Genomic DNA, 18897 nt, shown 5'->3' on the forward strand with positions numbered 1-18897 from the left:
AAATCCTTGCTTATATTTACACCTGCCTTGAAGTACACAAGTGTCAACTAATTGTCTATTTGAACCCAAGGTTTTGAGGAGTGTTAAATCTAACAAGGTAAGCATAATTCCTCCCCACCCAAAGAATTAAAGTTTTGGAACTTGGCTTCTTAACTGGTTTCCTTTGTACACACGGTTTTGACAAATCTGCCACTTACATGTACAAAGCACTGAGTAAAGCCACCCCCTTTTTTTGTATTTATTTGTAAAGCCGCTGATCCTTCTGTATGTGTCGTCAAATACATGCATTTTTCCGAAGGCCTTATATGTACTTTATAAAAGGCTTCACAGGCAGAGGGTCAAAGACAATATTGATGAGTGTGGGCTGCATTATGAAGCTGTGTTATAAGGCAAATGGATGAATATAATAGAAAGTAGCAGAGATCAAAATACAGATTCAGTCTTGAGACTGAAAGGAGATATAAGCTTTTGTTACTTCATCATAAAATGTTGCTAACCCTGCTGTAGCATATAAGTTTTGGAAACCTCAGTAGCCTTTAATTAAAAAAAAAAGAAAAGACGGGGGTTTCTCAACTCTGTTCTCGAAACACACCTAACTGATATAGTGCTCCTTTTACAAAGCCATGGTCGAAGTCTCTATCAAGGGCCAGTGAGATAAATAATCTAGGAATTCTATGAGCGTTGGAGCATTTACCTCGTCAGCCTGTGGCTTTGTAAATGCCAGCGATAGTTTCCAGGATATATGTAATAAATATCTATAAGATATTTGCAAAAATTGGTTATCAATGTAGCTAACCTGAAAATTAGTGATTATATATGCTTCTAGAATGAGTTGGGAAACACTGCTTTAGATGTTGGACTAATAAGCTATTACAGTTTGACAATATTTCAGTTTCTGCCAGAACAAATACAGCTACTGGAACGCTGCACAACAGGAGCAACTGCAAGATACTATACTTAGGAATGAATTATCAAATGCATAAAATATAAAATACTGAATGACTTGCTGGGACTTTGCAGTTACAGCAGACCATAAAGTTAACATTAGACAATAATATAGCAGTGACAAAGAAATACATCACCATAATCCCCTATCTTAAAACAGGGTTTGGGGCAAGAGCTATTGATAGCCATTACTATACTAGGATTTATTAGTAAGGAAATGTTGTAAAATACAGTAATTTTTATACTCTGTTCAACATTGCTATACTTCTCCCTCCGTATTTGCGGTTTCAGCATTCACGGTTTCGATTATTCACGGTTTTTAGCTTGCTGGCTCCTCCCCCCAAATTACATCAGTTTGCATTTTCCAGAGAAAATTGCTGATTCCCAGCACTTTCTTCACCGTGTTTTGCCTCTCCTTCAGGAACAGACCAGGTCTCCCACCGTGTTATTCGCAGTTTCACCATATTTACGACGGTTTTTAATAGAAAACAGCGAATAACTTATGAAAAAGTTATTCATTGGTTTTTCTGTATTCGCGGGTATATTAATCCCCTATCACAGCGAATACGGGGAGAGAAGTGTATAGTGGAGTGCTGTCTCTAAAATTTGAAACAAAGAAGAAATTGGTAAAAAAAAAAAAAATCAAATAAAAGAGTTTCAAGGGGCGAGTATAGTTCAAAAAGAAACTTAAGTTATTTTTGTTTCTTCAAGCCTTGGATTATAGCTGTCTAGGCTACTACATTTTGCATTTGAGGCAATTGTTTGGAAGTTTATCTTATATGTGTATTCTTTCTTTCTGCCTCCCTGTTTTCTTCTGTCTCTTCCTTTAATATTTCACAAACTTTATAGTGCATTTATCTTCCTCCTTGTCTCTCCATCTTGTCTTAACACATTATCCTAGTAACACACAGTTATTGTGCTAAAATCTTAAGAAGAATATGAAGCTGCACTGGAGTTTAAGTTATGTGCCTGTGTGGGTGAAGTTTAAAGATTATACAGAACTTGTTAGGATATTGCAGGGGTAGTCAACCTCGGTCCTCAAGGGCTACAAACCAGTTGGGTTTTCAGGATTTCTCCAATAATTTTATGCAAATGGATCTCATGCATATAAGAAGCAGTGCATGTAAATAGATCTCATTTGGGAAATGTTGAAAACACAACTGGGTTGTGGCTCTTGAGGACCCAGGTTGCTCCGCCCTGGGATATTTTAAGTAATTGGGATTTATGCATTCAAATTTCTTGTGTCTCCTTCATTTGATCTTTTTTTGACTTGCAAATGCTAGCTTGTTCAAATTACAAAAAGTCAATTATATTCTATTGTCTACAGTCTTGAAACGGATATGTATACATATATACATTAAAGCAGTGTCCCGCAAACTTTGTCGAGCCGCAGCACACTAAACATAGTGGCCATGGCTCGAGGCATCCGGAAGTGGTAGGAGCTTATTGCATTGCCAAAGAGCAAGTCCTGAAAAAGCCCAACAACTTATAACTGTTAAACTGCAATCATGTGGAGAAAGATATCTGTGAAAAGCCTTCATAAGAAATCTTAGCAGCCAAGTAAGTTCATGAGAGACAATATAGTTTTATACCCTTAGCGTTTGCCCAGGTCAGAGAACAGAATCAACATTCAAAGTGCCCTAAGGTGACTTACTGAGAAACTAGGTTGCTGGTGTTCAAGTCTTGCTATATTATGCTTGACCTGTCCTCTGTGTTTGATACAGAGGACAAGTCAAGCGTAATTAGCAAGACTTTTTAGCTATAAATATGTCATTGCTGGGACCTGTTAGCGATGAGAGCTAAGGACCTCTTTGGCTGGAATCTTTTTTGAGTAATCATTCTACAATTGCTTGTGTGTGTTTAAGTATTTGTGTGTTTTAATTTAATTTTAGCACTATCACTGATCACCTTAAATAGATAATAATAAATATAATATATATAATAAAATTACAGTTTATTTATTATTATCTATTTAAGGTGGTCAGTGATAGAGCTGTTAGTTTATCACCATTGGGTAATTTGAATCTCCCTAGTATATAGTATAGTTTAATTTAATTTTAACCATGCTAAGTCTACCTTTCTTAGTAAATTGGGGAGATCTGCAGAAACTGTAGATTGGTTGGCTTGTAATAATTTCATTCTGAATTTTCAGAAGCATGAATTCCTACTGTTTAAAGACCCAGAACCTTATGTTGGGGTAGGCTGGTTCTTCAGGTTTCAATCTTCTCAAAGTATCATCCTTTGAAAAAAATCTTCTTTGGATAGTATTCTTGCTTGCATGCCCTAAGGAGGACCCATTCCCCGGAGATGAATGACACCCTTCTCTTCCCATGGAATTCTCACCTTGTTTCTTACACTTCTAAAGTATAAGAGGCTGAGTTGATAATTAGAGGTCTCATAAGAACATAAGAATTGCCGCTGCTATGTCAGACCAGTGGTCCATCGTGCCCAGCAGTCCGCTCCCGCGGTGGCCCCCAGGTCAAAGATCAGCGCCCTAACCAAGACCAGCCCTACCTGCTTACGTTCTAGTTCCGCAGGAACTTGTCTAACTTTGTCTTGAATCCCTAGAGGGTGTTTTCCCCTATGACAGTCTCCGGAAGAGCGTTCCAGTTTTCCACCACTCTCTGGGTGAAGAAGAACTTTCTTACATTTGTACGGAATCTATCCCCTTTTAACTTTAGAGAGTGCCCTCTTGTTCTCCCTACCTTGGAGAGGGTGAACAACCTGTCTTTATCTACTAAGTCTATTCCCTTCATTATCTTGAAGGTTTCAATCATGTCCCCTCTCAGTCTCCTCTTTTCAAGGGAGAAGAGGCCCAGTTTCTCTAATCTCTCATTGTATGACAACTCCTCTAGCCCCTTAACCATTTTAGTTGCTCTTCTCTAGACCCTTTCGAGTAGTACTGTGTCCTTCTTCAAGTACGGCGACCAGTGCTGGACGCAGTACTCCAGGTGAGAGCGCACCTACAGCAGCATGACAACCCTCTCTGATCTGTTTGTGATCCCCTTCATAATCATTCCAAGAATTCTGTTTGCCCTGTCGCGCATTGCGCGGACAGCTTCATCGACTTGTTGACCAGTACTTCCAAGTCTCTTTCCTGAGGTGTCTCTCCGAGTACTGCACCAGACATCCTGTATTCGTGTATTCATGTTGATTTTGTTAATACTAATCATTAGCGACATTCTGGCACAACAGGAGCAGAATCATCATGATTAACTCCAATGGTAGTATCTTTGGCAAGTGCCTCAAGGAGCCATACTGAACCATTGTAGGTTGGAAGGCATGAAAATGAAGCTTATAAAGAAGAGATCAATTTTTAAGAGAAGCCTCTGAGGAAATTTAACTGGACGACTGATTACTGTCAAAGACAAGAAAAAGCAAACAGATCATGAAATTGCATCTAGGTGTTAAGTATGGGCAAAAATCATAAGGTATGGGAGAACTCGTAACGCAGATGACTGAATGAGAAGTGCTGAATAAGCTATCCGTGTCGGTACTGTCAGATAAGGTCACTCACTCATATATTTGATTTATCCTGCTTGTTAACAAAATTTTTTTAAAAATAAATGGAGTGTGTGGACACAACAAAAATGATGTCTTTAACCCTCTATCTCCACCCCCACCCTAAAAAAAAAAAGCTACGAGTTAGAAAAAGCTATAAAAGTTATTAAACTGATTCTTGAGGATTTTAGGACATTCTGTAACTTGGTTGATGGCATCTGAAAACTTAACCTGAGTATATGGATGCATGCTATGATACTAAGTCAACACACCTCTTTCGCTGAAGTCATCCACTAACAAAATCTCTGCAATAAGCTCAGGTGGAGAGCGATTCAGAACACTGTGTACTGTGCGGAGAAGAGACGACCAGCCTTCATTGTGGAATGGAATAATCACACTGGTAGTTGGCAACTTCTCTGCATAAAGTTTACTCTTGCAGCTGAAACAAGATGGAGGGAAAAATGTTACAGTGATTATGATCATGGTAACATAGCCACCAGTAGTTGAGGGTCTCTTGGCCCAGTCAATATACTTAATTTTTCCTATAAAACCTACTTGCCATTTTGCTCTGTCTCTTGTTGCCTACAAATATGAGATATATTGTGCTTAATATGCAAAGCAGTTTAATAGAGAAACAGAATCTTGAAAACTGTTCTGCAAACATTTCTAATTGTTGTTAAATGATTCACCCATAGAAACCTGGGAGCTTTGACTATATATACAGTCATGTGAAAAAATTAGTTCACCCCATGAAATATTCAGTTTTTTCTTAAGAAATGTTCATATATTGATGTCAAATCTTTTTTTTTTTTAATTTATCTCTGGAAAAGAAAGTGATGTAATTGCAGGTAAACAACAAAAATTTCCATTGATTTACTCACCTTTGTCAAGTCAGGATATATTCAAATCTTTTGTACACAAAATAATTTTTGACTATTGCGAAAATATAATTTCATAATTGCATTTAAGTCTTATAGTATCATTAGTCTTTGAGCAAGAGTAGCTCTTTCCTCTATTCAGATAAAGATAGATCCAGTAAGTCTGAAACATTTCCCAGAGATTTCAGTTCTTGTGAATTTTGTTTCCGAGAGAGAGATTGATTTTTATTTAGACTCAATTTTTGTTTCGATGGTAATTGAGGTAAGTAGAAAATTTTATTAATCGGAGGAATAGTTTGTTCTGGCAGCATCAAATTTTCCATCAAATACTTCTTAAAGAAATCCTTAGGGGCAAGTAGAGCAGATTTAGGAAAATTTAATACACAAAGATTAAATCATCTATTATAATTTTCACACTGCTCTATCTTTCAATGAACCATCAACTTATCTTTCATAATTTCAGCAACTATTTCTTTAAGAGTATCAACTTCATTCTGAACTTGCTTAACTAGGCCCAAACATTCTGTTCTCCCTATATCCATGTTCTTAGACAAAGACTCGATATCAGAGTTATCACCATAGAAGATTTTTCAACTGTAGAATCCAGTTTCTTCAAGATCATCCACCAAAGAAACCGCTGGAGGAGCACTGGAGCTCACCAATGCTCCTTTAGATAAACCTTCGGTAGTTAGTTGCTGGTGTTTTCCTTCCTCTTTGACAATAACCACTTTGACGCTTTCCGTCCCTGCGGGGTCGACAGGTTGGCCCCGTATATCTGCCAGACATGGCGGTAAATTAGATGCTGGAGGGAAGAGCATGATATTCAATCCCATGGAGGAGAGAAGTGCTCCCTCGCTAATCCCCTCAGCTGGCAGCGAAGCGATCAAGGGTAAGCTGAGTAGGTGACGATGTCCAAGCTGGAGAGGACACAGCTTTAACAACACCTTTCCTTTTAGAGTGAGGCATAATTGCAAGCGTCATAAGCAAATGAAGAAAATATTCAGCCACTGAGAAACGCTCCAAACTACCAGCAGGCCTTGAGCATGCTCAGATGCTCAAGGCCCAGCAGACAAGGAGGCCGATCTTCGGGGTGCCCAGATGAGGGTAAGAAGCGGCGGGGGTGCCCAATCGTGGTGGGGGGGTGCCAGATCGTGGCGGGGGTTGCCCAATCGTGGCGGGGAGGGGGTGCCGGATCATGGCGGGGGGTGCCCAATCGCGTCGGGGGAATGCCAGATCGTGTTGGGGGAGTGCTGGATCTCGGGGGGGGTGCCGGATTGCAGGGGGGCCTTTGAGGGGAGCAATGCCAGTTCTCGGGGGGGGGGGGGGCGGAACGCATCAAAGCGAGTTTCCATTATTTCCTATGGGGAAACTCGCTTTGATAAATGAGCATTTTGGATTACGAGCATACTCCTGGAACGGATTATGCTCGTAATCCAAGGTACCACTTGTATTTAATTTGATCCTTCTCAGCTAGAAAGGCTGTTCATTGAAAAAGAAGTTTCTGTAGTGGGGTAGGGTTGATAAAGAAGTGCAAAATGAAAAAGAAATTATCGGTACGTATAGCTGACAGGGTCCATTTCTAGGTTAATTAATAAATTGCTAACTAATTTCCTGTTGTTTCTTTCCATTGATGTGGACTATGTATTTCATTACTTTATTTCGTTTTAAATATGTAATCAAAAAATGATCAATAATAAAAAAAAAAGTAACTGTTGAGGCCAATGAGGTAGAATCCTTCATTTTCTTCAGGTGGAACTAGAAGATGCACTCTCCCATAGCCTTTCTTGTGCTTAGCTTAGAAGATAAACAATGTTTCTTTGATGTCTAAGCAGCTCTTAACCCTTTCAAGATCAATTCCTCTTATACAAGGTGGCTCACAAGCAGTGTCACTAATTTACCACGGGAGTCAACAACAAAGATACTGCAGGTTGCTGACTTCTGTGGTAAATCAAGGTGCAGTAAAAGAATGCCTTTTACTGCATCTTGATAAGTGGCGATCTAAGGTATTTTAAAATCCTGCAAAACCATGACCAATCACAGGGATCACAACACAAGCAATTGGTATGGAAAAGATATAATTTCCCACCGATTCTATACCAACAAGGTATAAATAAATGCACTGCCAGAAAAATTCTGCAGAACAGTAGGAAAATTCCTACACACCAAACAAAATCAAAAAATTAATTGGAGAACTCTTAGAGTAACCAGTGGCTCCGGGCAGGCATTTATGCAGTGACACGCACTCATAGATAAAAAATCTAGATAAATCCTGCCCCGTACATCATCATGCCACCTATATAATAAATATATGATGTGTAGAAAATAACCTAGTGCAAAGATCAGTGCATAAATCAATAATCCAAAAAGGTATTAAAAAAGGAAAAATTATATCAAAAAATGAGGGGATACTAAACAGAGCCCTACCTATCAAACACAAATATAATATAATATGAAACTTAAATGAATAAATCCAAAAAACAAAGTGCAGAGAAGCTGGGGCAAAAAACTCCCCCAGAAAAGTGAAACAAAATTATATAAATAAATGAGTACTGTGAAAAACAAAAAATACTTAAAAGCTAAAAGGACTAAAAAATGCAAAGGCCTATCACCCCAGCTGGAGGAGCCCCGACATATAATCACTCAATCAAGGGCTAATAAGAGGCTCACTGCAAAGGTTTTGGGGTTTTGTTGGCCCAATCACAGGGATAACATTTTTCACAATTGCTGGGAACCATAGAAAAAAGATGAACTCACAGAGCCCCGTGTAAGTACTGTGAATTGAGAAATCCCACTCACACTCAGTAAAGCTTGACCAGAAAGAGGAAGCTTTAGTCACTCTAGGTTATGTTCGTTGACATTGGTCATATGTGAAGACACTTTCAAGAAACACATACACTTCTCCCTCCGTATTTGCAGTTTCAGTATTCGCGGTTCAAATTATTCACAGTTTTTAGCTTGCTGGCTCCTCCCCCCAAATCACATCAGCTTGCATAAAGAAATTGCTGATTCCAAGCATTTACAGAGAAAATTGCCAATTCCCAGCACTTTTTTCACAGTGTTTTGCTGGTGTCAGGTCAAAAGCGCACCGGGACAAAGGCGCGCCCAGACAATTGAGCGCAGTGCGCGCCGCCGCGCCACTCTAAATTACTGTTTTTAGTGCTCCGACAGGGGGGCGTGGGGGGGGAACCCCCCCCACTTTACTTAATAGACATCGTGCCGCGTTGTGGGGGGTGTGGGAGGTTGTAACCCCCCACATTTTACTGAAAACTTCACTTTTTCCCTGTTTTTAGGGAAAAAGTTCAGTTTACAGTAAAATGTGGAGGGTTACAACCCCCAAAATTCCCCATAATGCCGGCGTGATGTCTATTAAGTAAACTGGGGGGGTTCCCCAACAAAAACCCCTGTCGGAGCACCTAAAAACTGTAATTTAGAGCGGCGTGGCGGCACGCGCTGAGCTCAATTGTCGGCGCGCGCTTTTGTCTTTCGCGCCGTTGTCTATGAACCGTTTTGCCTCTCCTTCAGGAACAGGCCAGGTCTTCTACCAGGTTATTTGCGATTTCACTATATTCATGATGGTTTTTAGTAGAAAACATCGAACATATGAAAAAGTTATTTGCAGTTTTTCTGTATTTGCGGTTCTGTTAATCCCCTATCACAGCGAATACGGAGGGAGAAGTGTACATTTCTCCCTCCATATTCACGGTTTCAGCATTCGCGGTTTCGATTATTCAATTTTTAGCTTGCTGGCTCCTCCCCCCAAATTACATCAGCATGCATAGAGAAATCGCTGATTCCAAGCGTTTACCGAGAAAATCGCTGATTCCCAGCACTTTCTTCACCGTGTTTTGCCTCTCCTTCAGGAACAGGCCAGGTCTCCCACCATGTTATTCACGGTTTCACTATATTCACGACGGTTTTTAGTAGAAAACAGCGAATAACATATGAAAAAGTTATTTGCAGTTTTTCTGTATTTGCGGTTCTGTTAATCCCCTATCACAGCGAATACGGAGAGAGAAGTGTATATACACCTACAGTATAGAAGCATTACAAATTGGAAGTACAGTACAGCAAAACCTTGGATTGCAAGTAACTTGGTTTGCAAGTGTTTTGCAAGACAAGCAAAACATTTGATTAAATTTTAACTTGATACACAAGCAATGTCTTGCAATACAAGTACACACAATATACACGCGTCACATCATCACAACTGAGCCAATGGTTCTTCTCTCTCTGATGCTGCGGGAGTGTAATGACTGTTCTAAACGAGCGAGGTCTTGCAATACAAGTATGTATAGCATTTTGTATTAACGTTTTTGGGTTGTGGAATGAATCGTCTGAGTTTCCATTATTTCCTATGGGGAAATTTGCTTTGATATACGAGTGCTTTGGATTACAAACATGCTTCTGGAACGAATTATGCTCGCAAACCAAGGTTTTACTGTACTACAAATCTGAATGGAAATTACTGCATCTGGTATCACATGCATATATATAACTAAGACCCTGCTGTATTTCACTGAATGTCCAGCACTCTTGATTGTAAACCACCTAGAAGTCGCAAGATTGTGGCGGTATAGAAGAATAAAGTTATTATTATTATTATTACTTGAGAGATAATGAAAGCGAAGCTAGCAATATGAAATTCTTTTGTACGGTAGTACAGAAAGACTTCCTTCTTTGGAGTTTTTGAAGGGGGGGGCAAGAATAGAGATGGGCCAGAGGTAGTGACAGATGAGTAAGTAGTATACTAGCATTATTATATATTTAGAGAATATTTAATCTTTTTTATTATGCACCTCACAGACTTCATTACAATCATCTTAATTACTAACACTAAAGATGTGTCATTCAAGGACACAATAGCCATTATCCCCCTGCCATTTGTTTTCTTCTCGCTTTAATCCCAGCATAATTATTTAAAGCCTCATTCCAACTTTTCCCTAACCCATATATCAATTAAACATAGAGCTGTTTATCTGATCCTTGAGACCAATACAGCTGCATCTAGAATGTACGGTAGAATTCAATTCACCAAACAAAAAAAGAAGCATCAGTGCCAGGACTTCACTAATCACAATAATAACTTATTCACCATTTAAAACCTTTTCATACCATTTATTATTTCTAACTGGAGATGAAAGTCTTAAGTTTAATCAAGACAGCGGAATTAGCGATGAAGGGAAGGAGTGAGCCCCATAAAGATTGGCTTGAAAAAAGATAGACTGCAATCCTGCATCAAACAACTGGAACGTAGAGGGCACGCATAAGTGTGTGTGGCATCTTCTCTTGTTATCAGAAATGAATCAGACTCGGAACTAGAAATCCCTCTACGTATTTCAATTTATGAGTCAGTGTTTTCATAACATTTCTCAATGGATGACAACACAGCTTCTTACATTGAATCCAGAAAAGTCTTCCTTGTTATGGATGGGTATTAAATCTCTTCCTTTTCAAACATTCGTTCATAGTCCTAAGTCTGGCTTCATTCAACTTTGACAGAGAATGTTCAGATTGATCGCTTAATTTCAGCAGTTTTTGTAAAATTATGCTTTTTACAATAGGTTCATTCATATTTCTCTATTGACAATCTTCAGTGGATAGTTCAAATTCATACTAGCTCAGTTAGACTATTGCAATTTACTATACATTTGTCTTTCTTGAGCTTCTTTACAAAAAGTCCAATTGATACAAAATACAACTACTAGAAAAATTAGTTATAAAACTGTTTTCAGTTGAGTTACACCTTTGTTATGCAGTGTTGGTCTAGTAATATATTACTGTCATACATTACTATGTGATTACTTTCATGAAAAAATAATAAGTAACTGTAAAATATTACTTTTTTCAGTAATCCGCTATAATAAAACCCTTAGCGCGCATGTGCACTTCAAACTCCATGCATCCGTGCTTTGTGCCTCTGTGCATCCACATGCGCAGTACAATAATTCGCCTGCCGCCGATCACCCATGCCTGCCCCGATCGCCAACGCCGGCTGACTTCCTGCCTTCTGCCTATGCTGCTGGGACGCCTCTTCTTCTCACCCCCGGACTAGCAGCGGCAGCAGCCATGGTTTCATCAAGCAGCCGAGGGCCTTTGCTAGGCTGGCCCACTTGGCTAATGCAAGGCGGGCCGGCCTAGCAAAAGCCCCAAGGCTGCCTGGGTTAGCGGATGCTGGACAGAGGGAGCAGGGAAAGGAGAACAGGTACTACTGGACAGGGGGGAGGTAAAAGGAAGGGAGAAGGGCTACTGTTGGACAGGGGGAGCAGGAAGCAAAGAAAGGCCTCAGCACCCCATTGTGCTAAAAGTTTACACATCTATTCTAGCACCCGTTAATGTAACGGGCTTGAACACTAGTGAGTAATATAAAGTATAATTATTTTTTAGTGACACCCATCCGATTATTTTTGCGTCACTAGGGCCATTACTGGTTTACTTCTGGTTTCCAGCAAACTTCCTTTTGAATGAAGTTGCATGAGGTGATAAAGATAGCTGGGTCTTTGACATTTAAGTGCTCTGTTTATGTCAATTTATTTTTATTTAGTAAGTTAAAAAGATAACAAATATGTTAGGTGCAAATGTGTCTGGTAAGCTACAAACCTGAGCGTGATGAAATGGCATCAATGCCAGCAAAGAAATAAAATCTTGTTCAATCAACTCAATGCAGTCTATCCCTTTCTAAGGTGGGGGGGGGAGCCATAAAGTGCAAAACATTTAGGGCTCCTTTTATCAAGCTGCGTTAGCGGTTTAACGCACGTAACAGAGTGCGTTAAACCGCCGGCCGCGCTAGCCACTACCACCTCTTGAGCAGGTGGTAGTTTTTAGCCAGCGTAGGGGTTAGCGCGTGATGAAAAGTTGCGCGCGTTAACCCCGCTAACGCGGCTTGATAAAAGGAGCCCTTAATGTGAGTAGAAATACATTATAACTTTATCCACCTTCATGACTTATAGGGGGATTTCTGTGCTTATCCCACATACCTTTTTGAATTCTGTCACTGTTTTCTACCCCAACAAAATACCCCAGCAGTATATATATAAATATATCATAGAAAACCAGTACAGATACTGCTATTACCCAGCACTACACTTCTAAATGTAAGCCCAGACAGCTGAAAGGGCTCGGGTCTCAGAAACGGAGCCTACGCGCAGCAGTGACAATCACAAACTGAGGAAAATCAGCGTAGTATAATCGCTCCAACTCCAATCATTGACCCACATGCATATATTTTTTTAAAGCATTTTTCAAAAAGCAATTAAAACAGCTAACCCACAGCCGGGTTGCAAAACAGAAGTGTAAGCCAGAAACTAAAAAATTTTTAGCAACCAAACTACTTAGCTTTTATGGCTGACTTTGCTGACTTTGCTGATTTGTCTTTATGGAAGAGTGCAGTCTCTAGTGTAGATTTGCCGACGCGGCCAGCGTTTCGCGGAAATAATTAATCAAAAGCATCCGCTGCGTCAGGGCCACCAGGACATACGACAAGTCAAAGCTTCAATTACAGCACTCGGTCACAGAATTTCAAAGCCCATCACTTCCTGTGAAGAGCGCTCCAGGCATCCACCACACTCTCCGTAAAAAAAGTATTTCCCATTGTTACTTTTAATTTCCCCTCCTTGCAACTTCATTTCTTGTCCTCTAGATCTCCATTTCTGGAAAATGGTTGCTTTGTTCCTTACTCTTTCAGTAATTTAAATATCTGTATCATATCTCCCGTTTCTCTTCTCTTCCAGAGTATACATTTTCAAGTCTTTTCTCATATGTTTTCTGGCACAAACCACATACCATTTTGGTTGTTTTCCTCTGACCAGCTTTGAGTCTCTTTATGTCCTTGGCAAGATATAGCCTCCAAAACTGAAGTATTCAAAACACAGTCTCACCATTGACTTGCAAAGTGACATTAGCACTTCCTTTTTCTGCTTCTCAATGGAGATAAGAATTCTTTTGGCCAGGGCTGCAATGAGGATTGTGCAAGCATTGTGGTTGCACAGGGCAGAGGGTAGGTGGGGGGGGGGGGCACCAAAATTGCTTCCCAATCACTATTTTCTCTTCTCGGCTGTAGTACAATGGGTGGAGCAAGGGCTTGGGTGGGGGGGGGGGAAGAGCACATTACATAGGGTGTGATTCTAGCTTGGTGCGCTGCTGTTTCTGGCTTGGCCACAGCCTTGTCACACTATTTTGAGATTCTCAGATACTATTACCCCAAGGTTTTTATTTCCTGGTCTCAAACAAAAAAACCCAAAAAAACACGAAAGTAATACGCATAATAAGCAAAGCCAAGAAAGAAAAAAAAAAAGAAGAGTGAAGGATATGCTTATAATGATAGTACTCTAAAGTTCTACACTAAAAGGTAAACACTGGAGAGGAGACATTGCCCTTTTTAGGGAGCCCTCTCCCAGTTTTTTGGGGCCATTATCCTTGCTAGACTGCCATTCCCTGACCATAATATAATAGGCTTTTCCCCTTCTACACTGAAATGGACACACAAAAAATATACTCACTTGGGATGCCTGATGTCAGGAACTGAACGATTGAGAGAAATTTGATCGCTGACATAAATATTGAAGCCATTTTCCCTATATGCCTGGTCACTTCGTTCAGCATCACCCAATGGAAATGGCTTCCCCCGTTCACCATTTCCTATGGAAAATCAGAGAGACCATTTTCATTGGTCATTACAAATCATATAGAACCAGAATAAACATACAAAGATATTATGTACTAGTCTTATACCCCGATACATTAACGGGTGCTAGAATATATGTGTGTGTGTCTGTCTTTCTTTTTTTCTCTCTCTCTCTCCTTAGTCGCTTTCTGTATTTCTGTCTTTCTTTTTCCTCGGCTGTCCACCCATTCTCCCTTCCTTTTACCTTCCCTGTGTCCACCACCACCCCTTCACTGCTCCCCTTATCCAGCAGCAGCCCTTTTCCCTTTTTTTAATCTCCCCCTGTCCAGCAGCATCTCTTTCCTGTCCCCCTGTCCAGCAGTAAGCCTCCCTTCTTTTTTCTTCCCCCACCCCCATCTCTTCCCCTGTCCATCAGCACCTTTTTCCTGCTCCCCCGTCCAGCAGTAGGCCTCCCTTCCAAAAAAAAGCCTCCCCTGACAAAGCGCTCCCTCCCTTCCCCCCTCCCTGAACCCCCAAAAATGGCAAAAGGAATGCAGAATCCCTCCTATCAGCGCTCCCCCCCACAGTGCTCTAAAATATGGCAGGACTTCCTGCCATCGGGCCAACTCCTTTCCTCCCCCACAAAAAAACAAAACAAAACAATTATTCCGCAAGCAACTGAAAACCTGGCTTTTCACTAAAATGTAATTCTATCCCCCCTTACTCGTCTCTTCTATATATAAGTTTATGTAAATCTTTTTTTTCCTTCTCTTCCTATATTTTAAGTTCTTGTAAACCGTGCCGAGCTCCACAACATTCGTGGAGATGATGCGGTATATAAACTTAAGGTTTAGTTTAGTTTAGTTTAGGAGGGATGCCCACTCCCTCCTACCACTGGACGCAGACCCCCGCTTTCCCTCCCCTACCCCTATCTCTAAAAGTTGGGAGCAGGAGGGGTGCTCAGTCCCTCTTGCTCCTCTGATGAACTGCAGGCCTTAAGCCCTGCCCCAGTTCATCATGTGCTTTCTGCCCGCTGACGACAGCTGCCGTCGCCTGCAGCCGCGGCGGCCTGCAGGCGCCGACAGCCGTGGCCGACAGCCTCCGCGCCGCCTGAATCCAATAAAACCCTAAGCCATGCATGCGCACTCCTACCTGCAGGGACCTTCAGCGTACAGTAAATGGGAGCACGAAGTTAAGAGTGCACATGCGCGGCTTAGGCTTTTATTATATTAGAGTAGTCATTAAGCCCGTTACATTAACGGGTGCTAGAATATGTCTATGTCTTTCTTTCTTTCTTTCTATATCTCTCTCTGCCCCTGTCTCTTTCTTCCTTTCTTTATCTCCCTCCCTCCCACTGTCTGTGTTTCTTTCTGTCTGTCTCTCTCCCTGGCCCCCTTTGTCTGTCTGTGTTTCTTTCTTTCTGTCTCTCTCCCTGCCTGCTGTCTTTCATTCTCGTGCGCTGCCTGCCTGGCCCCCTTTTGTCTCCCCCCCCCCAAGATTGTTCCTTGGCCCCCTTTCCCTTTCCCCCCTCCCCCACTTCCCTGTGCAGCAACAGCAGCATTCCCCTCCTTCTCTGTGTAGCAGCAACAGCATTCCTCCCCTTCCCTGTGCAGCAGCATTCCCCCTTCCCTGTACAGCAGCATTCCCCCATACTTCCCTGTACATCAGCAGCATTCCCTCCTTCCCTGTGCAGCAGCATTCCCCCCTTTCCCTGTGTAGCAGCAGCATTCCCCCCCTTCCCTGTGCACCCACCCCTTGCCTGCTCCCCCTGTACCCTTCCTTTTCCCTTCCCCCGTCCATCACCATTCCTCTCCTGCTCCCCCTGTGCATACGCAAGGAATCTACTTGCCTCAAAGAAAAGCGCTGCACCGCGCTGTTGCTGGCCTCGGTGTCTTCTCTACACTGCGGCTAACCCTAGTGAAAACAGAAAGTTGTGAGAGGGCGGGCCGCAGTGGAGAGAAGATAGTGAGGCCAGTGGCAGCACAATGCAGCGCTTTTCATTTAAACGCTGTGAGCAGGCGAGAGGGAGGATGGGGAAAAATAGATGGCAGGGGGATTTGGAGGTCAGGGTGTGTGCGGCAAGCCACTGCTCGGCGTTTGGAGGTTGGGGCGCGTGCGGCAAGCCGTCGCTCGCGCCTGAAGATTTTAAAAAGGCGCTTGGTGTTGGGGCGCATGCGGCAAGCCGCCGCTCGCACCTGAAGATTTTAAAAGCGATTCCAAGGCTGCGTGGGAGTTTAGGGGCATAGCAGCGGGCGTAGGGCTTCGGGTGGGGAAGATCTGGTCTGCTGATGCTAGCCTGCTCTCACTGGGTCCCCGCACCGTCTAACGTGCCGTGCGTGAGGCCGCTGGTACTGTTGGATGGCTCGGCGTGGGCCCCGTGCAGCAGGAGCTGAAAGCAGTGCTGGGGGCTCGTGAGAGGAGCTGCTGCTGCTGGCGCCAAGATAGGTGCTGGGAAGATGGCTGGGGACTCGCGCATGCGCACTCCTGCCGCCACAGACCTACGGATCAAGGAAGCACGCAGGTAGGAGCAGGCATGCGCGGCTAGGGTTTTATTATATAGGATTCTTTCCCTTCACCATCTGTCTCTTTCTCCTCCGATGTAGAGAGGCTAATTTTATAAAAAGCCCACTTAACTTGTTTAGCAAGCAAGCACAAAAATTACACACATTTATTTGGCTTTTTCAGCAGGCCTTTGAGTCCTGGCTTGGATGATATTCTGCTTGTTGCTCTTTTCTGACCTGTTCTGTGCTTCCTTTCTCCCGTTTTTCCATCTCTATCCCTCTAGTATTTAGACGGTTTTTTTTGTATTTTGGCAATATTTGTGTGCATTTAGTTTTTTGTTGTTTTGTTTGTGGTTCTTCCATGGGTCTCATTAGCCCTTGTATTTATTCCTTTGTAAGCCACCTTAATATATTTTGATCATTTGGCAGTATAACAAATGCTTGAATGAATGAAAGAAATTTTAAGACAAAGTACTATCATACCTACCATTGGTTTTCTTACATTTATTTTTAATGAAGTCTGAATGTAAGCACTAATTCCTTCCTGGCTTTACTTCTGAGAACACCTCTGTTCATTTTGGTAAAACTCATGAGCTTTGGGCATATAATTCTATTAATTAAAAAATATTTTTCTGCACCTAAACCCAAAGTTATCCCCTTAATTATGGATTAAAGTAATAAATAAGATCAAACTTTGGTTCAATAAAATTGGTAAAATAGATTTTAAAATTGGTATATTATAACTTGAAAACTATGAGAAACACCAAATTTCATCCTGGTTGAATCCTTTTGAACTGAGGTGATATTTAAAAATATACTTCCTCTGCTTCACTTAAAACTATTACTGTATATACTTGAATATAAACACAAACCAAGGTAATTTCCTCCCCTCCCCTAAAAAAGGAAGAAAAGGGTTGACTCAAATATAAACCAAGGTTAGAAATTTGGGTATATGTGTGTCATTTGTCAGGGATCATGCCATAAATAATCACTAATTTTTTTCAGCTGCGGCTGTTTCATATACAAAAAAATTGAAGGAGGCCAACAAATATTTCTATCCCCACCAGAACACCTGGCCTCAGCCACAAATGCAGAAAACAGAAAAAAAAAACCCTCTTCAAATACAAACCCACAAAGTAAAAGTAAACAAATGAAACCCTAATACGCCAGACTCTGAACACAGTACATTACAACAGAAACAGAAATAAATGTATTTCTTTCTGAACAGTTCAAATATAAAGACACATGTAAATTTTCAAAATTGGCATACAGTATTTCAATCACTAAATTGAAAATAAAAACATTTTTGTTACCTGGCAATTTTATTTTTCTGATCATCTTGTTCCAGCTGCTCTTAACTCCTTATGCATTTGCTGTTTCTTTCCTCTCCTCCTTCACATCTTGCACTACATCCATCTTTGGCACTGATTTTCATATTCTGTTTTCTTTCATTTTTCTGCCTCCATCTCAGATCTATTATTCCAATTCTTACCCTCTCCTCCATCCCTCTCTTCTCTCCCACTTCCATCTGTCCATGTGCACCATCTCTAGCCTCTTCTCTCCCACTTCTATCCATGTGCACCATCTTTTCCTTCTCCCCTCCATCCATGCACCCCTGTTCCTCTATTCTCTGTCCCCTCTCATTCAACATCTCTCCCTTCTTCCTACCTCCCTTCCCCCAGCTCCACCAAATGCTCTCCCCTGTTGCCAGCGCAGCTGCGATCCTCTTGCACTGTCCGCGGTTTTCTCTGCACGGTTCCTTTGCTGTGGTCTGCTCAAGCGGAAGCAAGAAGTTGCTTCAGATAGGGGTGGACCGTGGCAAACAGTACAGAGGAGGCTACAGACTTAGGCATTTCTGTCCACTGCCCATTCCCTTCTGCCCCAGACTGACATCGCATTTACAGTTTTTTGTTATTTTTTTTTTAAATTTATTTATCATATTTTCCAAAAACATATCAAGTATCCACTTGTACAGAAAGATGAAGTTAAGTGAGGAAGCAAACAAACATTACAAATTGTAATAATATAAACAACCATAATAAGGAATTAAAGCTTAACTTCAGCTCAAGTCCTCAATACCAGGATCCAGGAAGTATATTCAATGAGCAATTATTAAAAACAAATCAAGGAAAAAAGAAGAAAACAGGAAATTCAATCAGCTGAAGGAAATGTCAAAATTAAACAACAAGCACTCATGCTGTCCCTGCTGTCAGGCGAGCAACCGACAAAAAGGTTGTCAGTTGTGTTTGATACTGTATCACTCATTTGCATGGGTGACGGAGAAAAAAAACCTCACGACGGCGTTTTTGTATGTTTCGTGCCAGGTCTGGAAACATTTGTATTTTATATCCAAGAAATTCTTTTCGTTTATTTTTGAAGAAAAGTCTAAGTAACCAGTAATGTTGCCGGTGTAGCCATTTCTCTGTCCGAACATTCCAATATCATTGAAATATTTAGTGGCTGCTGATCATCT

The 18897-nt window shown here is 41.4% G+C and overlaps 1 protein-coding gene across 4 annotated transcripts in view; it reads right to left on the reverse strand.

Moving 5' to 3' along the window:
- Positions 1-18897, reverse strand: part of GALNT10 (polypeptide N-acetylgalactosaminyltransferase 10) — a 129244-nt gene that overhangs the window by 60851 nt on the left and 49496 nt on the right. For all 4 annotated transcript variants that reach the window (XM_033927749.1, XM_033927748.1, XM_033927750.1 and 1 more), the window contains 2 exons: positions 13820-13958; positions 4719-4885 (listed from right to left, as the gene is read on the reverse strand). In XM_033927749.1, coding sequence (XP_033783640.1) covers positions 4719-4885; positions 13820-13958 — 306 coding nt within the window. The remainder of the gene's footprint in view (positions 1-4718; positions 4886-13819; positions 13959-18897) is intronic.

The sequence above is a fragment of the Geotrypetes seraphini genome, chromosome 18, assembly GCF_902459505.1.
Source record: "Geotrypetes seraphini chromosome 18, aGeoSer1.1, whole genome shotgun sequence".
NCBI lineage: Eukaryota > Metazoa > Chordata > Amphibia > Gymnophiona > Dermophiidae > Geotrypetes > Geotrypetes seraphini.